At 41.1% G+C, this 22,298-nt stretch overlaps 3 protein-coding genes across 4 annotated transcripts in view; 1 reads left to right on the forward strand and 2 right to left on the reverse strand.

Annotated features, from left to right (window-relative positions):
* LOC129744195 (protein diaphanous-like) overlaps window positions 1-13,078 on the forward strand; it is a 37,913-nt gene extending 24,835 nt beyond the window's left edge. For both annotated transcript variants that reach the window (XM_055736604.1, XM_055736605.1), the window contains exon 3: window positions 9,133-13,078. In XM_055736604.1, the coding sequence (XP_055592579.1) occupies window positions 9,133-12,113 (2,981 nt within the window). In that variant the 3' untranslated portion in view covers window positions 12,114-13,078. The remainder of the gene's footprint in view (window positions 1-9,132) is intronic.
* Window positions 13,079-13,541: 463 nt separating this feature from the next.
* Window positions 13,542-14,261, reverse strand: LOC129745973 (probable DNA-directed RNA polymerases I and III subunit RPAC2). The gene is made up of 3 exons (XM_055739385.1): window positions 14,016-14,261; window positions 13,858-13,958; window positions 13,542-13,783 (listed from the first exon to the last, which is right to left on the reverse strand). The coding sequence occupies exons 1-3, from the start codon at window positions 14,031-14,033 to the stop codon at window positions 13,588-13,590; spliced, it is 315 nt and encodes a 104-aa protein (XP_055595360.1). The 5' UTR covers window positions 14,034-14,261; the 3' UTR covers window positions 13,542-13,587.
* Window positions 14,262-16,632: 2,371 nt separating this feature from the next.
* Window positions 16,633-20,909, reverse strand: LOC129744658 (apoptosis inhibitor 5 homolog). Its single transcript, XM_055737291.1, has 9 exons — window positions 20,700-20,909; window positions 20,403-20,564; window positions 19,847-19,999; window positions 19,610-19,783; window positions 19,338-19,541; window positions 19,071-19,271; window positions 18,806-19,002; window positions 18,483-18,675; window positions 16,633-18,420 (listed from the first exon to the last, which is right to left on the reverse strand). The coding sequence occupies exons 1-9, from the start codon at window positions 20,778-20,780 to the stop codon at window positions 18,121-18,123; spliced, it is 1,665 nt and encodes a 554-aa protein (XP_055593266.1). The 5' UTR covers window positions 20,781-20,909; the 3' UTR covers window positions 16,633-18,120.
* Window positions 20,910-22,298: the final 1,389 nt, after the last annotated feature.

The following is a 22,298-nucleotide window of genomic DNA, read 5'->3' on the forward strand; positions in this document are numbered from 1 at the left end:
ACCTTCACTAGGCTTTCCAGTCCGACGACCTTCCATGGCACCGGCTTGGCGACCTTCCGTGTTACCCCGCTCGTAAGTCCTCCAATGGCTCCTGGACCCACCACCACCACCTGGTTCCTGACTTGACGACGTTCCATGATACCGGCCGCCAACCTTCCATGGCTTCTGGTTCGACGACCTACCAGTGGCTTTGGCTCGACGACCGCATTCGTGGTCCCAGCCCTACGACCTTCCATGGCTCCGGTCCGATGACCTTGTTTGGTTCCGGCTCGACGCTCTTCTATTGGCCCGAGGCCTCACCAATGGCACGACAACCTTCCTCTGGCTCCCGGCTCGCCGACCTTCCTATGGATTCCGGTCAGCTCGCAATGGATTCGGCCCAACGACCTTCCTTGGAACTTGTCCGACGACCACCGTTTTCCTGGCTTGTCGACCTCCACCTGGCTTCCCGGTCCGACGAACATCCTGGTCCTACAACCTTCCACGGTTCCCAGCTCGTTGACTTTCTCTAGCTTCGGCTCGTTGTCCTTCCATCGGCTTCCTAGCTGGATGATTGTCCACTATTGATTCCGCTTCTTCTCCTCCTTTCCACTAGTGCTGGGTCCATAACCTGTTGATGCAGCTCTTGGGCAGGGGAAAGGAGAGACCTTGACTACTTGGTGGTAAAAACTGGAACACTTTATTTAACTAATTTCGCTACCTTATATACTAAACAGTTTCTATGGTTACATATAATACTTGTTTATTAATTGTTATCTGTCCCATCGATTGCTTCGATTGGACAAATCTCAAAAACCTTCAGCTTCGTTGCTTCACAAATCATCCACCACAACGCTTCCTGAACAGTTTCGCCAAAGCCATCAGCTGCAATTTCCTCACACATCGCCGCAATCCACAGCTCACGGCCGACCGAGTACCTTTTCATAGCTCGTAGGATCGTCCACACATGCAGTCGTTTGCGTTGATGGGGAGACATTTTAGCCGTGTATAAGTCGAATAAGAAATGTGATCGTTATACTTGCCTGGGTACCTGCGCTCCCGACCGCTGCGCCTAAACTCATGCTCTTTTTCAGCAGGTCTACCAGATTGCGGTGTTAGCGCGCGATCTGCCACCGGGTGTTGTAAAAAAAATCCTTTTCTGCCGACGAGCTTGAGGTTTCTTCCGAAACTTGAGCGCAGTTGCCTCAATGACTGTCACAGTGTAACCAACGGTTCCCCAGACTGCTCAGGCGAGCAAGAACCCCCCTCTAAGCCTCAGGGTCGGCACACTCGATAAGTTTTCGGAACAAGGAAACACCTTAAATGCGCATTAAAGAAATCCCACCTTTATTTCCCTATCTTGGGGTACACACAAATGGTCACCGGAACTCTCCCTAGGTTAAGCTGGGTTGTCCTACCTTAGGGTGGCGTCTTACAGGTGGCGAGCTGGTACAGCCGAAGCACGTGGGCCAAGGAAGGGCTTCTCCCCGGAACGGATGCCGGAAGGACCCCTGGAACGTGGGTCACAGGTAGGTCAACGGGTCACTGCTGATACTGCGTGCACGGCTTGCCCATCTCTGACGTCCTGGCCGTCGGTTGTTGATGGCTGCCTGATTGCACTACACAAATTCCGAACACCTCTGGGGGGAATTCCAGTGCAAATGGTCGACACACGCGGTCAGTGTACGGGCGGTCGAAAAGCCAGGCCAGGTGCGACACGGGCCTAATGACGTACAGCAAGGTTGACTGAGGCCGGTAATCCGACCAATGGGTTCAAGCCCTAGAATGGCCAGCACGGGTAAACGGATGCTGCCAAGGTGGCGCGAAGGAATGAGCCCTAAACGGCCAGCACTGGTTGACGGACGCTGGCAACGCTCTTCACAGCTGGTTGATGGCGTTCACAGGATTGTGTGGCTTCGTCGAGATCTTCCATCCAAATGAAGCGGATCTTGCATGCGGTCTTTGACCCCGATCCAGGTCAAAGGCTTTGTGGTGCATCCATGGATTCCTCCCATCATGCCCTCTTGTCATTCTTGGTAATGGTGCTACCAAGACGTACAGCACCATCTATCCGCCAAATACGCTCCCGTTGACCTAATCGCGCTGGTTGGTGGTGCGCTAAGGAATGTCAGGTGGTCCTCCTTCGTTGCTCACTAAGGCGCTTCCTTGCATGGTACGCGCTTTAATCAAAGATCCCTACTACTAGGCAGTACAGGTTATGCTGGTTACAACAGCTGGCTCAGAAAAGTCAATTTAAAGGAAAATTACCGGTTCATGTCGCTTGTCCTTTAATCCTTCACATCCACCTTAATGGAAAATAGCCACTTTTCGACTTATGACGAAGTCTTGAATTTCAGGATTGTATACCCTGAAGCCTTTGGTATCGTCGTTTCGATTTCGGATCCAGCGTCTTTTTCAGCGAAGTTACTCGATAGCGTAATGTTTCCATATGCAAATTTTTGTGATGTTTTGTCAAATGGTTTTTGGGATAGCGTCCAATAAAGAAATTTTTCGACTTTAATTTTTGGGCAACACGTGCGTCATCTAGAATGCATATACTTTACCTTTTTTTTTTTCAAATTAAGGCTATTTTTAATTGCGTTTGCTGATTCCTGAAGCTTGGCTTTCAAAATAACTCAAAATTTGAAATTTGGTTGAAATTATAACAATTTTAGCCAATGGTCCTCTTTCGGCTCAAAACAACATATTTGGCTTTTAATCACTCTATCACCGTTTTACGTAAGGCACGATTCCAGATCCAACTTAAACAGAGTATAAACTTTGTGAGACCTATTGAAGTGCTTTGCAGAGATAACGGTCACATTTGGAGGCAGTCTTTTTTGTATTTTTAGCCATTCATCGTGTCAATCGTTATGAAAGACTGAGAAATTTGCAGTTTCCACAGATCGTTAGCCTTTTCAAGTACTACCTAGGCATACAATTTTCAATTTTTTCTCCATTTTTATTTCCGGGAAGTACAGGCGAGACTTGTCAACGAAAAGTTTTTGGTTGGAAACCTGCCAGGTGACCGTTAAAGAGTTCGTTTTGCAGTCCATAACGAAATTTTTAAAAATATCTCCCCACAAGCAGTCCAAATATTTTGTGCACGATTTGACCACCGTATTTTGTTCATTTTTTCTGGTGGGCAGCTTTTCTACCTTGTAGAAATGAAGTCAAGCCTATTTATAAGTCAGCTAGACGAACCAGTCAGAAAAATTTGACTTTTTTTAAACTATTCATATATTCGGATAAAGCTCGAAAAAACCTCTTTCACTTCATGGAATCAATAATCTTCACTTTTATCTAAATTTCAGCTCACTATTGGGTGCTCTAATAATTGTTAAACGATCTACCATGTGAAATTCGATCGAATAGTTGATTTCCAGCTGTTTTTGGATCTCCCACTGGGACTTTTCTGAAATTTGTTCGATCCTGCACACAAAATTTTGTCCATGAACTTGAATATTGGACGCTATCTCGAAAACCTCTTGACAGATTGTCACCAAATTTCATGCACGTAGACATTACATTACTAGCAACTGTTGATGTTCTTTCTCAAATAATTGGAACCACAATTACTACCCTGAAATGTGCTTGGACTTTAGTTTTGCAGCATAGATATATACCTATATTTAAATTTATTACACTTATTAACATTTAAACACTCATTTTACTGATGAATCTTATTTCCCGATTGATACCTTCTGTGATACACTAGTGATCATGTTTTGATCATGTGGACAGTAACTTCTTTGGTCGTAGCTTCCTTGGCTGAAGCTTCTTTGGCGGTAGCTTCTTTGGTCGTAGGATCTGTTGCAACATCAAATGGATGTTCAACAGCGGTCGAATTTGAGTCAGCAACAGGTGCTGCTGATCCTTCTACGGGTGCTGCTGATCCTTCTACGGGTGCTGCTGATCCTTCTTCAGGTGCTGCTGATCCTTCTACAGGTGCTTCTGATCCTCCTACAGGTGCTGCTGATTCTACTATAGGCGCTGCTGATCCTGCTTCAGGACCAGCGATGGGAGGCAAACTTTGTTGCAAACTTTCCAGCTTTTTTCGAAGTTCCATTATCGCAGCATTCTGTTTATTGACGTTCTCTCCCGTTGCAGCAATAGCTTTTTCTATTCTCTCTAACATTTTATACACAGTGTCCATGAACTGATTGGCTACATCGAGAAAGGCTCCTCCCACTGGATTGGATTGTCCTGAGGAACTTGGAAATAAGAATGGAAAAATAGGTCCGGCTTCAATGGAACCAATTATGATGCACAGAAGTAGAAGTTTAGCTTTCATTTTTATTTTTTGTTTCTTGAAAACGCGAAATCCTTCTGAACAATGTCAAAGATACTGCAAGACTGACAGACTTCGAGCCTGAGAGATTGAACTTTAAATAGCTCAAACTGTAATTTTCTTATCTTCCGATTTCATGGGCATTAAAAAAAAAATTACAGTAACTGAGCGTTTTAACCTGATCACAATAAAATACGTGTCAAACCATTTGAAATGCCTATTTTTATGATAAAAGTAATGTCAAGATGCAAACCGTTAATCGTGGAACGAGGGATCTGATTTTTTCTCAATGACCAACTGATTTTCCAGCCATGCGAAATTACTCGTACGAAACTAAGAGCGCACGTGAATTGCTCTTATCAGAGTTAAATATTTATTCTACCTTAAATAGGCTGTCGAAGATTTACATATAAAACACAATTTTTATAGACATTATACGTATGAACTTAGGTTCATACATGGCGTTCCTCATGAGAAATATGTTCATATGATCTATAGCGGAGATGAGGGCATAACGAGCACCCAGGGCATAATGAGCACTCCTTTTTTCTACATAAGTACGTATTTTCTTAAACAAATTTTCATAAGGACTTGTTTCGTACTACCCATAGTATTAATTTTCCACCAAAAAAGAAATATCGCTTTCATCTTTACAGAAATATTAAATAATAACCAGCTAGGTTCTCAAGTGACGAAAAATTTGAGCACCACCAAATAAGCTTTTATAACCTTTAAATCATCTTGATCTGAAATTGTTGGGATAGCTGAATTGGGGCAGGGACAGGAACAACCAGAATCCAAAAGGCTTTCAGACTAATATAAAAGTACGTCTTTATTAAGCGGAGTTCTGGTACTAAGTGATATGTTTTTCATTATAAACAAAGTTCGCTACTAAGCACTGTTGCTATGGAAAAACTAGAATTGTTGAAAGGATATCATGGATTGCTACTCCTTCAACACCCCCTCTCGTTCATGTAGGCCGACATCCGTTTCGGGTCCCAAACGGAATTCCAGCAGCTTGGTTGAGACATCAGCAAGTTGATCTTGTTTCTCGATAGCTTCTATTTTCACCAATCTTGAGGCCTCATGATCGCACGCAAAATGATATCCGATGGACCGATTTACAGCATACAACGACCGGACCAAACGCCTCACTCGACGGGGTTTTGACTGTCGGGAACCTCCATGTAAACCGTCTCTTTCAACATTCCTTGAAGTCACTCCATCAACGAAAACCACATGGATCGCTGCTAACCGACCTCCGGCAGGGTAGGTTTCTTCGATGTCTTGCCTAAGTTGCTGTAGATAGTTTTTCGCTGCTAATCGAGCCTCGTAGTGCAACGGTCGACCAGGGTCATCTTCATTAAGGCGAAACGTCCATTCCGGACTCAAGAGCTTCATACCATCGGGGCACATTGTGAGGTCCCAAGAATAATTCTTTTCAAATGAATTAGTTTCGCTCCTCACATCTTTCACTGGCATCGTACGATTCGGTACCAAGGTCGGAAAAACTTTCTGGAACATCAAAAGAAAGAGGACCAGCAGAAACTGCACCAAATTTAACGGAATAAACCAGGACTTACCTGGGAGCGAGCGCTCCCTACCGCTACGCCTCACCGATGCTTGCTTTAAGGGCTCGTGGTGTTCTAGATGCGGCGGGAGCGCGGATGGCTCTCCGTTGCTGCTAACATCAGTTGCACATTCATCCGTCTCAGGGAATTCTTCAGAACCAGTAAGCGAATCGGGCAATTCACTGTCAACCGCATTTAACGAACCTTGAGCTCCGGTGACTATTTTCGAACCATCAGTTTCGTCCCCCTCTGGTTCGATAGGTAGGGTGACCATTACGCACTCTCTTGTGACTTGGTTACCATCTGAATTTATCTTGATTTGCAGTTCATAAAGATTACCATTCAGATATGCGACCGCAACTGTCATTCCATCCTTCTTCAACGTCGCTTTGGTGCGAGAGAACAGCACGGAAATTCCAGCCTTTGCCAGCTTCTTGACCGACATCAGATTGTCCCTGAGATCCGAAATGTACAGCACATCTTTCATATTGACGAGCACTTTGGTGTTACTGCTTCCAATTATCGTCCCGGTTTGAGTTGCTTCAAGGGTCTGTCCATCTTTCGCCACCTCTAGGATAATCGGTTTGCTCAATTTGGATAACGACGCAAAAACCGATCTATCATTCACTAGATGCTCACTGGATCCAGAGTCGAGCTTGAAACACAGCATTTTCTCGCGTTTACTTTGCTCCGAAAATTGATCTGCCATGAAGCACACAGCACAGCACATCTTTCATATTGACGAGCACTTTGGTGTTACTGCTTCCAATTATCGTCCCGGTTTGAGTTGCTTCAAGGGTCTGTCCATCTTTCGCCACCTCTAGGATAATCGGTTTGCTCAATTTGGATAACGACGCAAAAACCGATCTATCATTCACTAGATGCTCACTGGATCCAGAGTCGAGCTTGAAACACAGCATTTTCTCGCGTTTACTTTGCTCCGAAAATTGATCTGCCATGAAGCACACAGATTTGCTCCCTGATGCTACGTTAGCCTCACCATCCAGTTTGACACGGCAATCGACCCTCTTGTGTCCCTTCTTGCCGCACCGATTGCATCTTCCGTTGAACCTTTTCGTGACTTTCTTAGGAAAACCAGCCCCAAGAAACGCTGCTGATTGCTCTTGATCTTGCACAACCCTATGACGATCCAGCTGCTTCATCTCCTCGCTTAGCAAACGTTGCTTTACGAGTTCCAGGCTTATTTCATCGTCGTCCAGGTTCTCCAAGGCTGTGATCAAGGGGTCGTATGATTCCGGCAGGGTGCCGAAAAGAATCACCACAACATCTGCTTCTGACATATTCGTTCCTGCCAAACGTAGCTGCCGAACAAGATCTTCAAATTTCACTAGATGGGACCGCATGGATTCACCTTCGTTCATCTTCAAACGACCAAGTTGCTTCCGAAAAAGATTCTGCGAGGCAAGACTTTTCTTGGCAAACGAATTTTCGAGAGCACACCACATCAGTTTTGCTGTTGCCTTGTCACGAACTATTTCCAGGCATTCGTCTCCGAGGAAACTAATCAACGTTGACTTCGCTTTCCTGTCCGCTTCACGAAATTTCGTCCTTTCTGCTGCCACTTCCGGTGGATCCTGCGCCAACGTGTGGGCCAATCCCAATGCGTCCAGATGCATCTTAACCCGGAAGCTCCAATTGTGGAATCCATTTCCACCACAGAATAACGGTATGCCGTGTAAAACTGCTTCTCTTCCTGAAGAGCCCATAACCTGTTGAGATAGCTGAATTGGGGCAGGGACAGGAACAACCAGAATCCAAAAGGCTTTCAGACTAATATAAAAGTACGTCTTTATTAAGCGGAGTTCTGGTACTAAGTGATATGTTTTTCATTATAAACAAAGTTCGTTACTAAGCACTGTTGCTATGGAAAAACTAAATTTGTTGAAAGGATATCATGGATTGCTACTCCTTCAACAGAAATGTACGCACTGCAACATCATCTACACATTGTTTTTCAATTTTCAACATCATAAATTTTTTTATTTTTCACTAAAATCAATTTTAAAACGCTTTTTTACTCTTATTTGTTCACTAGAGGCGAACAGAGCACTATCAATGAAGGCATAATGAGCATTATCTGCCGGGGAATCTAGCAGCAAATTCAACTCGATGAAGTCAACTGAATAATAGAGCTACAGCTTGGAGTGTTTCGTCTGTCGATTTGGCCTATTGGTAAGGTGTCGGAGAGGTAATCAGTAGACTCGAGTTCGATTCCTGTTCGAGGGGATTTTTTTTTTTGCACATACCATTCATGATCGATTTTTTTATTGTTACATTATACGGCTAATAGCATCAAAGCATCATCCGTCAAATAAAACACCAGAAACATAATGTATGAGCATGTGTTAATCCTTTGAATTCTACAAACAGACCTAGATTATTTGTTATTGCTTTGTTTGATGAATCTACGCCTCACCGTTTAGTGCAATCATGATCATGAATGATAAATGAAAAAAAAAAATAAAAATCACCTCGACCAGGAATCGAACTCGAGCCTACTGATTACCTCTCCGACATCTTACCAATAGGCCAAATCGTCAGACGATTCAAGTCAAGCTGTAGCTCTATTACTCAGTTGACTTCATCGAGTCGAATTTGCTGCTAGAATCCCCGGCAGAAAACGCTCATTATGCCTTCATTGATGGTGCTCATACTGCCTCGGGGGTTTCTCATTATGCCTCTACAGTGACTGGTTTTCAGCTTTCGGCAAAATTTTTTAAAATGCATTTTTAAACGTTTTTATATACTTTTTCAAGTTTCATCCAATTAGGCAATAGACTAGGTGAGTGTCTGAACACGAAACAATGATGTAATTCACATATTACAGCTGTTCTCTATGGTGAAATAAGCGTTTTCCTTAAGGTGGCCATTATGCCCCCATCTCCCCTACGTTGGGATTTAATACAGCCTAACAGGGTGCCTATTTTTTCATTTATTATAGACATTTTACCACGGTTGTGGCTTTCGTGGCTCTAAAACTATATTTTTTACACATTGTTTTACAGTTTTTTTGAAGCTCTGATTTTGATATAAAACTAAGAATTTTTTTTCCTGATGGTCATTGCTGGCTAGCACAGTTTGCACGCGGATCCTTCTAATTAACATTCACGTCGTTCTTTTTCATACAGGGTGCCTTATCGAAATTGCGCATGGCACCCTTTCAAACAATATCAAATTAATTGAGCCTTTTCTAACTAAGAACTAAATTATATTCATAAGTTTATGCAGCAATGAACAATTATCTAACTATTCTTTTTTATCTTTCTTCAGGCAAAACGAACACCGAACATCGTGCCAACTCTCGCTACGAGAAACCCATCGATTACATCCAGTATCTGCGAGACGGGGACTTCATCAGCCGAATCCCGAAAGTGCTGCAATGCGTAGAAAGCCTACGAGTTGCCCTGACCAGCAATCCCCTCAGTTGGATCCGGGAGTTCGGCGAGGACGGAATCAACGAGATTGTGAACCTGCTGCGGCACTGCAAATCCAACCCTCGACGGTTCGAGAAAATCGAGTACGAATGTCTGCGGTGTTTGAAGGCGATTATGAACAATTCCTGGGGATTGAACGTTATCCTGACACCGGATCAACATGCGGCGGTGCTGTTGCTAGCACAAAGTGTGGATGCTGCCAAGCCACATACGATGTGCGAGGCGGTAAAGCTGCTGGCCGCCATAGGGTTGGTCAAGGAACGTAACGGCTACGAAAAGATGCTGAAGGCCATAACCAATGCCACGATGATGGCACGACCTGGAAGTGAACGGTTTCGACCGATTGTCGAGGGGTTGTTCGTAGAAAATGACCGAAATCTCGAATTGGCCAGCAATACGATGATCTTCATCAACAGTATCATCAATACCCCCACTGATGTGAATTTCCGCCTGCATCTACGTTGCGAGTTGATGCGAGCGGGGCTGCATGATCGACTTGACCAGCTTGCGGAAATAGTAGAGAAAAGCAACAACGAAAATCTGGAAAAGCATTTCAAGATCTTCAATGCGTTCAAAGAAGATGACTTTGAGGAGTTTAGTAACCGATTCGATAATGTTCGATTAGAGTTAGACGACATGCAAGATTGTTTTGGACTGCTGAAGAATTTGGTTGCAGATACGAGTTGTGAACCGTACTTTTTGTCAATTTTACAGCATTTGTTATTTATTAGAGATGATCATGCGTATAGACCGGCTTATTTTAAACTTATAGAAGAATGCATTTCGCAAATTGTGCTGCACAAGAGTGGATGTGATCCCAATTTTGAGAGTCGAGATTTTCACATAGACACATCTACACTTTTGGAGGATATGGTAGAAAAAACCAAGGAGATGGAATCGAAAAAAAGTGAAGATTTCGAAAAACGAATGGAGGAGCTACAAACTGCAAAACAAGAAGCTGAAGCTAGAGTTTCTGCTCTAGAAGATCGTTTGAAGGAGATCGAAGCGACGGGTGTCATTTCGCCGAAAGGAAAAAGTAAGCTACCTCAAATCAGTATCCCACCACCGCCTCAAATGCCAGGAATGGGACCACCTCCTCCTCCGCCGCCTCCAGGAAGTGGTGGTCCACCACCGCCGCCCCCTCCAATGTTTGGTGGAGCCCCTCCTCCGCCACCGATGCCTGGTATGGGAAGGCCTGGAATGGGACCACCACCTCCACCAATGCCAGGGATGGGTCCACCGCCACCTCCTATTCCAGGAATGGGTCCTCCGATGCCCCCAGGTATGCCTGGTTTCCGCCCAATGGCTCCTATGATGCCTGCTCCTCTTCCACACGGTTTGAAACCCAAGAAAAAATGGGACACAGACGGTCCCATGAAGCGAGCCAACTGGAAAGCCATCGTACCGCAGAAGCTGGCCGAAAACTCCTTTTGGGTTAAAGTTCAAGAAGATAAATTGGCAGACGACGATATTTTGGCAGGTCTAGCAATGAAATTCTCATCTAAACCTGTTAAACAAGCGGACAAAGATTCGGTTGACCGTCCACCGTCGTCTAAGAAAAATGTCGATCTGCGAGTGTTGGATGGAAAGGCTGCACAGAACCTATCCATTTTATTGGGAGGATCTCTTAAACATATGTCGCATGAAAACATACGTTCTTGCCTGCTTCGCTGCGATACCACCGTACTCGGGCCAAGTGTTTTGCAGCAACTTATACAATATTTGCCGCCACCGGATCAACTCAAACGACTGCAAGAAATTCGAGCCCGCGGAGAACAACTTGCAGGTCCAGAAGCCTTTGCAGCGACTATTGGGGACATCAAACGGCTTGGAGCCCGATTGCAGAGCTTAAGCTTCAAGATCAACTTTCCCGATTTGGTGCAAGACTGTAAGCCAGACATTGTGGCCGGTACAGCAGCATGCGAAGAGGTCAAAACGAGTAAAAAGTTTGCCAAGGTTCTGGAACTTATTCTGCTCCTTGGCAACTACATGAACTCGGGCTCCAAGAAAGAAGCTGCTTTCGGGTTTGAAATTAGTTTCCTTCCTAAGTTAACCAATACAAAAGATTATGAAAACAAGCAGACTCTTTTGCATTACATAGCAGACGTAGTAGAGCGAAAGTTCCCCGAAGCGCTCACTTTCTATGAAGATCTATCCCATGTCGATAAAGCTTCTCGGGTCAGCTTAGACAACGTCCAGAAAACGATGCGCCAGATGAACAACTCTCTCAAAAACCTAGAATCCGATCTGAACAACAACAAAATCCCACAAAGCGACGACGATCGGTTCCTGGAAGTGATGGGTCAATTTGCAGTAGAATGCCGCATGCAGGTGGAAGTATTAGGCAGAATGCTTACACAAATGGAAACCTTGTTCCAGGCTCTTTCAGAGTATTACTGCTTTGATCCTGCAAAGTACACGATGGAAGAATTCTTCAATGACATCCGCTCATTTAAAGATGCTTTCGTCCAGGCCCACTCAGAAAACATGAAAATCCGCGACGAAGAGGATAAGAAACGGCGAACGATAGAAGCGAAAGAACGGGCCCAGAGAGAAATGCAAGAACGACAACAACGAAAGTTGGCACTGGTCGACATCGATGCCGGTCAGACGCAGGAAGGCGTTATGGACAGCTTGCTGGAGGCCCTTCAAACGGGTTCTGCGTTTGGCAATCGAGATCAGCGTCGACGAAGAGGGCCGAGACCGGCCGGGGCTGAACGGCGCGCACAATTGAACCGGAGTCGATCCCGCACAGGCATTACTGCCAATGCTTTCTCCAGTCGGGAGATGTTATCGGAACTACTCGGACCCGCCTGAAAATTTGCATTAGTATCAATATGAACCTTCCAAAAAGTGAGAGTTGCAAAAAAGTTTATTCTAGTGTTACGTATAGCTTATCGTCTTCAGTTCCAATGAAACTCGTTTAGTATAGTATCTCTGATTTGTTCAGTTTGTAATGGTTTTACTTTGCTTCACTCAAGGTCAACTTAACACAACTCTTTTTGATTTTATAACGGGACGCATAAAATGCACAACTAATATTAAAGCAGTATTCCTTAAAGAAAAGGCCTTACAAAACAATAATCAAACGAATTAAAGAACCGTGACTGAACTGAATCGTTTTATACTGGACATAGATTACCACACAACATCAATTTTTCGGTTTCACGCTGAAAGCGAGTGATCTTTTTCGTTGCTAATCGGAATGGTGCCTAATAATGAGGATTTGCAAAACAAATACAAACGAACGATTGAAATAACAATATCAGCAATATTTTATACTGTTAACGGATGATGAAAAACGCTTCGATTGAAAAGACAAAATTCCAATCCGAGCGGTTTGGCCGGACGTGTTACGTTTTTCGTAAACCGCTCGGATTTAGTTTGTAGGACTTACGCTTATGCGATTAACATTAACCTAAACATATGGAATATATGATAGAGAAACGATTTACTCGGACAGTAAGCGCATTTTTTCATTGTCGATACAAACTTAGGGTTCTACGACTACTAACACAAACCATACTTAGGGGATTCATATTTTTTTAGTTTAAAACGATTTAAGCTTTTAGCTATAAATGTATGTAATATACCTACAAGTGATAAGTTTATAACATACTTACGCATTTTGCGAGTACATATGGACGTATATTTTCTGAACATTATACATTCATACATATATTAGAAATTCTGCGCGCTGAGATCAGTGTGAAAGAATAGGTTTTGTAGTTCTTATTGCCTGTAAATAGTAAGAAGGGAAATTAAATGCCACGTTATATAAAGATATGTTGTTGCACTCACGATAGTGAATATCACAGCCTCTGGCGGACGCTCGGCCAAAGACAACATTTGGCTTCATAAGAAGAGAATAGAGGGATGGATTTTAAAGCGTTGTGTGTCAAATTCAAAACGTGTTTTGAACTCAACACTAAGGTTGAAGTTATTGTGAACATTTTTTGTTCCGTGAAATAGATCATTCACTATTTGCCAAAACAGATGACTAATTTTTAAACCCCTTAAAATAATTCATTCAAAAATTTAACAAACGATACCGAGAATAAATGTATAAATTCGAAATTTGTAAAAAAGTATCAATTAACATCATAAATAAAGTCCATTATAAAAATTAATCTGTCTATTCCAGCCATATTATAACAGATTCCGAAAAGATGCAGTGATGTAAATAGCCGTGAAGCAGATTTATGCGAAGGGACGTGATACCTACTGTTATTCCTAGAAAAATAATGAAATTTCGTAAAAAATATATTTAGGTAGGTAAGTAGGTAAACATTCATCGTTGACCGTCTCGATGGGATTCCACTGCCGCTTCGAACGTTTCGATCGTGTGATCGCAAACCCGTTCCAAATCCTCCAAACCTCGCCGCAGGATGTCGATGGCTTTCACGTTTTTGGCTGCCTGGATGCGGAAGTGCATCTTGTTCTCTGCCGGATGCGGTACCGTATAACCACAGAAATTCACATCCGGACTGCAGATTGAAATTATAAGAGTATTTTGAGGTGTTTAAATATTATAAAATGAATGATTAAACCGGATACTCACTATTTACAAATAATACTCTTCAGCACATTTCCCAATGTATGACCCTCATCTTCGAAAACAAATGTGCGGGAACTTTCTCCTGTGTTCTCATCACCGGCGAGCTAGAAAACGGTTAAAATATTTCAATTCATTGATTAACATAATTTTTACCGTAATACCTCGGCTAAAATAGGCATATTTTATAAATTAACTGGGTTAAAAATAAAAATTTGTATTTCGAACTCGGTTTGTTTATTTTTGATGCGCACATGTACTAGTCAGAGACCAGGAACGATTCTTGGAGCGCGTTCATAAGCTCACGCTCTCAAGGTTTTAACACTGAGTAAATTATTTATTAATTTAACGGCGAATTTATTAAAGTTAACGGCATTGTTTTATAAAAACGATACAAACACAAGTTTCTCTTTACCAACTATAAAATAATAACAATCACCACCTACCTGGATGGTGCCACGAAAGCGAAACGCCAAAAACAAAACGAAAAACCGAGTAAAAACAAGAGGCCGCTTGAGGCCCAAACACACCCCTTCAACTTGACAACCTTTGGCAGTTTAGCTGTTTAGCTCGCCATAAAGAGGAGAAGAAGAAGAAGAACACTGAGTAAAACTGCCAGTTGAGAATCATGAAGTTTTGTTGCTCGTCGTTGCTTCGTTAATCTGTCGCTCACAAGAATAGATCAATGACTGACATTGTTTTGTTTGTTTGCCTTTTGTTGCCAAAATAACAAACGTTGTCATAGGAATTTATTTTATTCATTTTTTATCAAATATTTGATTTATTATCTGCATATCCTTCATCTCATCTGTACAATTCCCACAGCTTTTCTTTAGAGTGAGGGATCTTCGTATGTCTCGAAAGAGTTGCATTCATCGTGTCGCCATCACTGTTCACATATCAGAAACCATTCTTATGAGAGTATTACATACTAACACAACAAAAGTAGATGAATAGTAGACACAAAAACTTTGAGTTAGAGGCCTTAATAAATCTTTTTTTTTTTTTATGGCGTTTAAATAGCTCGGGGAGCTGACGCTGGAAATGAAAATTAGAATAGTTTGGAGAAGAAAATTTAAAGTTTAGAGAAGGCAGCGTAGAATAGTAAGCGATCTTGAGACGTTGGTTAAACCATCAAGCACTTCATTATATCCATGGAATATGGATAAAATGCAGTTCAAGATAATAAACCAACCCCTCCCGATACCAGTTGGAGGAAGGACATGGGCGGGTTCGAGACTGGCCTCTACATACTCCCCACGCATCTAACTACATTTAATTTTTGTGTTATTAAAGGAATCATTTTAACTTATCTTATATGTTTTTCCTTCCTTCGTCGTCGTCTGTTGAACGTCTGCTTCGTGTCTCCGCCCCAATTCCACTGGTATGTGTGATGGGTTTCGTGATAGTTGTCTCGGGGTCCAGTCATCATATGACTCCGAATCGTATGCGCCGGGGTATATGAAAATAAAAGAAAGAGAAAAGGAGAGGAAAGAGAAATATAAAGGAAGGAATTAGTTCTTGCATGAAGTAATTGAAGTGTTATTTGCTGTTTTTCCCTAATTTTTTGCCTTTCATTTTCTAAATATTGAAATTTTTGTTTTTCTTTTTAGAGTTTTTCCATTTCATTGCTAATCATACTATTTTACCAAAATATGGATGTGAGAGTTTGTTTTGCTTTTTGGAGCAAGCCTATTTCAAACTAATAAAAATTCTAGCTCAAATTAATAGTAGAAGTAAGCTACCTTATTCCTATCACAACATCACAAAATCATGAAAATTTACCAGAATATGGATATAAGAGCACATCTTACCGTACCCTACCTACCTCACATAGTTGAATGTTAAAATCCATCATAATTTACAAAAAATCTACATAGGGGTTCTATTAAAATATACCGCATGCCTATTGTAAAATGCCCGAAATCAGTAATTAGGACTACCTACTCATTGTTATTCTTCAAAACCGTACATTCTAATATATACTTCCATAGATGGATTTCAAACTAAACCGAAAAACGTAAAGATTTGCTAAAAATGAATAATTAAATAAAAAGCAAAAAAAACGTCTTACCAAATGAAATATAACATTTTCCAACAACAGCATTCCCATCCAATGAGCCTCTAGTTCTTGTAAAATGCTTGATTTAAGAATAAGCCAACGAAATTCATAAACCGCAAATACACACTTACTAGAGCATTGGGGAGGCGAATACCATAACCTTTACCTAACATCGTAATACTTTTCACACGTTTTCTCTATTTTTAATTCTACAAGACTAAACCATCTAACTACCTAACCAAACGAATTATGCCCTATTGAAAGTATCAACTTTTATTATGGTAAATTGTGATACTTTCACTACCAAATGTTGCGATTGTTCTGCGGAAGGGAGGGCAAGTGTTTCAACTCCCATTCATCTTATCAACATGGATCATGAAAAAAAAAATAGACATCTTTGAACCTACTGCTGAATTTAAACTAAATAAAGATGTCCAGCTCCTCTTCTAATTTAGGCCATATTATGACACCATGTTTAACAAGATTGTGTGTAACGACACTGTCAGGAAAATGATGGGTTGATCCATCATTTTCACAAACATACACACCGCAGCCGTTAACCCATTGCAACTTAGGGTACGGCTTAATAAATCTTTTTATATTTAAAAAAATTCTTAAGAGGGTTGAATCACCCGTTATTCTTACTATATTTTGTTGATTGAATTTGTACTTTTATTATGAGTCTGGGATGTTTCGGATCAGACAGAAGACCGTTGCCGCTTTTCTACTCACTAAAAATGTATTTGGTAATAGAATTGTCAAGGGGAACTTTTCGTATGTAATGTTTGTGTTCAGTAGATTAGTTTTGCATCGTGGTGCAACATTTTTGATAGAATTTTTTTTCACTTGTTTCGGTACGGATAAATTGCTTTTGGTCATCTATCGACAACGCAACGAATAGCTGGCCAATAAAAAAAACACTTCTCGATCAAAGCACTAAACTGTATCGGTACGCCCCGGCTCACTTTTTCATCGTTTTTTGTCTCAACTTTATGCCAAACCTCTGAATAAACATCCAGAATCGAAAATAGGCAGGCATTCCTTGTTGGAGATGCTTCACAACTTTTAATCATTCTCCATCTCAGGTTATTTATCTCACTCGTATTTAATACTAAGTTCGGTTGATGAAAAAATGCTTTCGAATGTTTGTGATTCCCGATAAATAGCGTGAAACAGCGAAAAGTTAGGAAAATTGCTTGACATTTCCAACAGAAGATGTTTCATATTATTATTTAACTTTTTTTTTTAATATTCTGACAAAGTTCATGACAAAAGCTGCACAGGTTTTTGTGTTTGCCTGAAGAAACAGCCAGATTAAACTCACTCGTTTATTGCATTTCGAAGCAACTTTTACTGGTTGTGTTCATTTTAATGAAGACGGGTTTTGTAATTTTTGTTGAAATTTCTAAAACTCGTCACATGTGCTTAGACGGAAAAAAATATGTTTTGATATCTTCGACACCAACTATATAATATGTAGAAGAATGATACCTTTGAAAAAAAAACTCATACGCAATCAGCTTACATTTTGGAGCATCCCACGATGGCGATTTCCCGCGGTGTCCTTTTTCTTTCAATAGGGTTTTAAATGATGTAATCTAATTTCGAGTTATTTTTCCAAAAAGAGTACGAATATCGTGTTGGTAGGAAAATGCTTGGAAATTCAAGAATAATGTTATAATTATCGGATTGGGCTTACAAAAAAAGTTGAATTCATTTTACAAGAATGTGTGCGTAAGTTTTGAATAATGAGGGAGCATTATAGTAGCCTTCGAATGGATAGTTAAAAGTTTCGAACCTGAAATAAATAATGAATAGAATTTTTCCCTGGATGTACGGAAAGTGGAAGACTGTCCAACGGTCATTTTGCTTAGAGTAAAGCCTAATTATATTGGCAAATTTACACGTTAGTCGCGTAAAATTCAAATAAAAATATGATCAGCTATTAACATAAAACTTAGGTGAGATGCATCTTAAGCAAAATGAACATAAGCCTCATCTGATGTAAATATACTAGCGTCACAAAAGAAAAAGTATTGCTGACGCAGGAATTATCTTAAATATGGGCGAAAAAAAGTTGCAGAAAAAGGAAGCAAAAAATAAAAAGGGAGAAATCAACCAAACAAAAAATTCGTACTCTTTCTGTTATCCCGATTCAGATCTCACTCGAGTGATACTTTCCTTAGCGGTGTTGTGGGTGGAGGTTCCTAGTATCTCCTTCGTCCACCTCCGCCTCCACCACTTCCGCTTCTTCCACCGAAGCCATTCCTGCGGAATCCACCGCCTCCACCAGGGCGACGTCCGTCTCTGTTGCCTCCTCCGCTGCCACCTCCACTCTTGGCCGAATAATTTTGTACCTTAGCCGAATACTTCCCGGAGGGAGGAGTGTACATTTTCTGGCTGCCAGAACTACCCTTCGGCTGTTTGGGCCCTCTAGAATCACTAGACTTTCCGTTCTCGTCGAATGTGATTGCGGCATGTCTCTTCGAAGGTGTTTTAGCGTCCGGCTGAAGGTAGATTTTTCCGTTATTAAGGTTATTACTGCTAACAATAACTTGTAAATACTAACCCCCTTAGTTTTCGGAACAATCCACGATAGCTGGATGACAGATTTGAAACTTGGCGGCGAGTGGAACAAATCACGAATCAGAGTACTGATGTTGGATGTAGTCTTGAGGGCCGTGGCCTTGATCTGATTCTCCTCCGTTTTCATCTCTTCTGCCGTCTTACCCTTAACAGCTTCCTGCAGCTTTTTGATGTATCTGTTGGAGGGAAACTTGCATACGTTAGATTATTCTAAATTTTTGGGAAAACGTCGAGAAAAGAAGCCGCTGTTTCTTAAGAACGTTTTACAAATTTGCTTGAAAGTTACAGAAATTAAACGGTAAATACCCTTGTGTTCCACGGGCCAGATACTGCAAACGAGAACGGAAATCCTTCAGCTTGGCGGCATCGTTGGGGAATGTCAAATATTCGGCGGTCTGCTTTCCCAGGGTGTGCAACGCGTACAGCAGACATTCGGTGTGGGAGAACTGGAACGACGGCGTCTCGTTCATGTCGGCGTCCGCTGGCGGAAGCGGCATATACTCCTGTAAATATATAAACGATAAGCTTGATAAATTATGCGTTTTATAAAGACCGAGTAGTTCGAGCATACCAGAAGAGCATTATAAATGGATTCCACTTTATCCGAGGCGTTCTCCAACGATCCACTGAAAGCGCACATTTCGGCGAATACTTTCAGCAATCTCAGCTGAGTAGTGTGCTGTTCCTCTCCGGCTCCAATAAGGTTCCACACATTGAGTGGAAGCAACTTGTCGCACATGAATTTAATAAACGGGGTAGATTCGACCTGAGACTAGAAGAGTAAAAAAGAGTTAGACTTTGAAAAGCAAAAGTTCAATTAATTCCTTTCAAAACCTACCGAAAAATACGGCATCGCTTCGCTAGAGCATTGAATGAATCGTTCTACGGTTTCATCGTCGGAAGCCAGCGCTCCTAGATCAGCGTCCAGGTCGGCTTGTTCGATTGCGATCGCAACCAGCTCGGAATGGCCGGTTACCGTTTTACTGAGCTTGGTCTGGTTGAGAATAGACATACACAGATGGAACTCATCGGCGCTTACATCCTAAAGAAGGAACACATAACGATAGTGAATTAGTAAAAGAAGTTCAAACCTCATTTTAAGAGTCTCACCAAAAGAATCTTTTTAATTTCGGTAATTACAAATTCCTCGACTTCTTTTGTAACGATTTCCGAACCCAATTTCATCAGTTTGTTCAAAATAAACTGAAAGTTTCGATAACGAGTCTGCTCGTCCCCAGAAACGATCTGGCTAAAGATACCGGTCAACGTTCCAATGGCATCAAACTGCAAGATAAGAAATAGTTTAGAACAATTCAATCAAATGATGATGAAAGTGTGGTAACCAACCTTGGCCAAGGTGAGTAAAGATTGGTGAACCTGTTGCAACTCGGTCACATCCTCCGTCACTAGAAGCTGAGCCAGTATGTCGGCTATCTTAGGCGTATGCTCCTTGGTATCCTTGCATAGCTGGGGAAGATCCTTGATGGCTTGCTTCCGAATCTAGGAAGAAATTATTTATTATAAACTTTATTTCCTTGACCTTGGACCTATGATTTTGTATCGATGTGCTGACGTTAAATCAATAAAAAAAATTACTATCAGAATTTGCATAATTGACTTAATAATTATGTCAATCAATCAATTATTGATGTTTTGGGTTGATGCATCACCGATTTGATTTCTTTCGGTGGATGCCAAACAACTTTCCAATGCTTTTGCATACGTTCGTTTATAATTAACGAACGCCAGCATCGATGAAAAAATTTAATCACTTCGATAGAAATAATCAATTTACGAACACGCCGAAGTCTTAAGTTATTGAACTGAAACATAATATTGTCAAACTTGCTTTTGAAATTTTTTGAACATGGCAAAGAAGTAAAAAAAAATTAAGGAAACTCACTTGCGAGTCTTCATCCTCGCACAGGTCCAGCTGCCGATCGATGGCCAATTCAGCAAGGGTAGGGAAATGTTTGAAAAACTTTCCAATAAACTGCGAAGCCAGTCGCTTTTCCTTGGCCGTTCCTTTTACGGCGTCCAGAATTTCCCGGTACTCCAGTTCATGCTAGAAGGGTTACGAAAACAAAACAAAAAAAAATCAATATATGCATCCGCATCAACTTGGCCGCACTCATCAAACAACGCCATTCTTCGGCATCCATTTTTCTTCTTTTCGCCCCAAGAGAACGATCGTACATACCTCACCGATTTTCTCCTTTGCTTCCGTTAAGATTTCATAGTTTTTGTACAACTTTTCAATGCTATCGCCGCTGGTATCCATTGCGGATGGTATGCTTGCCGGTGAGTCGTCGGAATCTGAACTTTTTCCAGGTCGATTGGAAGAAAATTGCAAAATAATCTACCCGCAAAACTACACACGTTCGGAGCTCGAATTCATTTACCGACAAACGTCAAACGACGGGTAGAACAGCACAGGGTGGAATCATTTTTCTGCAGGAGTTGGGGAAGCGTTTGTGGGTAACAATTAAAAATTTCTGCGGGAAACTGCATTGACCGTGTATGTTTTTTTAAATAACGCACTGATAAAAACTCTCACTACATATTGCGATTTTCTTTTCGCGCTAGAGTTTTCACACAAAAATTTCGGCAATCTCAAATTTCGCTCTACAATTTCGCTTTTTTCTCTCACCGTCATATTTGTACGCCTCTTGAATACATTCCTAGGCAATCATGGTAACCAGTGGCAAAATAAACAGTTATCAGGTTTCATAACAAACTGCTAAGGAGAAGTCAGAAAATTTTACGAAGAAAAATTGCATAAATTATTCATATTTAAGCTAAAATTGCTGAGTGGGTATCATTAAATTAAATTATGGAACCACTATTTAGTAACATATTTGGGTTCCAGGAAAGCTGTTGGTGAAAAAACGGAGAATCTTTATCCTATAGCATGATTTTTGGGTACCCCGCAATGTTACCTGACTGCCGGTGTTAGAGTCTTCTTGATGGCCTTCAGGCATATGGTTCCCGTAGTTCTCTTCGAGTAACCACATCTATACAGATCAACATTGATTTCCACTAGAGCTCGCGGATTGTGTGGACCGAAGTCGGAAGTGAAAGTTATGAATAGGTTTAATAAAAAAATTACATATAAAACACCAGATTTTGAATATTGATTTAACGGTTTTGAAAAACTTTACTTTTTTTGTTTGGTTTTATAAATATGGCGTTAAAATTGAAATTGTATGAATTTACTTTCGTTTTTTCGTTAAACTGACTCTAACATCATCAAATATTGCGTTTGAAATAGGGGGTTTTTATGATAGTTTGGAATTCTTATTTGGTAGTCAGCATAACATCGGGTAACGCCAAGGAATGCAGTTTGATATCGCGGCCGGAATTTCATGGAGCAAACTTTGTGACATTGCAAATTTGCAGATTGCACATTTGTCATTTCATGGAGCAAACTTTGTGACATTGCAAATTTGTCATCAAACATATGTAAACAAATATATCAAGAACATACAAAACAAGGTGAGAAAAGCATTTTATACAAATTTTTGACAGGCGAAAAATGTGCAAGCGAATCTAGTTATTCGAGAAAATTACAATATTAGATAATTTTTTTTAAAGTTATAATTTTTATTTATCGCTGATGTGGAACTAATAAAAACATTAAACTTGATTATATAATAATGAATAATTGATTCAAAAGATTTAAGCGTCATCAGTTAGAGGATTCTATGGATAGAGGTATCTTTCTTATCCGCTTGCTGTTTTTTTAACTTTAAGTCGTCATTTGGACCTATATTTGGTCTGTTGATTAAATCAACAAATA

Source organism: Uranotaenia lowii, chromosome 2 (genome assembly GCF_029784155.1).
Source record: "Uranotaenia lowii strain MFRU-FL chromosome 2, ASM2978415v1, whole genome shotgun sequence".
Taxonomy (NCBI): domain Eukaryota; kingdom Metazoa; phylum Arthropoda; class Insecta; order Diptera; family Culicidae; genus Uranotaenia; species Uranotaenia lowii.

Coding starts and splice junctions, on each gene's coding strand:
- LOC129745973 (XM_055739385.1), bottom strand. Junction 13,784..13,857: donor AAGAGTATTATTTGTAAATA/GTGAGTATCCGG, acceptor TTCAATCTGCAG/TCCGGATGTGAATTTCTGTG.
- LOC129744658 (XM_055737291.1), bottom strand. CDS start 20,780: ATGGATACCAGCGGCGATAGCATTGAAAAGTTGTACAAAAACTATGAA. Junction 20,000..20,402: donor GCGAGGATGAAGACTCGCAA/GTGAGTTTCCTT, acceptor ATTTCTTCCTAG/ATTCGGAAGCAAGCCATCAA. Junction 18,421..18,482: donor TTGTTCCGAAAACTAAGGGG/GTTAGTATTTAC, acceptor ATCTACCTTCAG/CCGGACGCTAAAACACCTTC.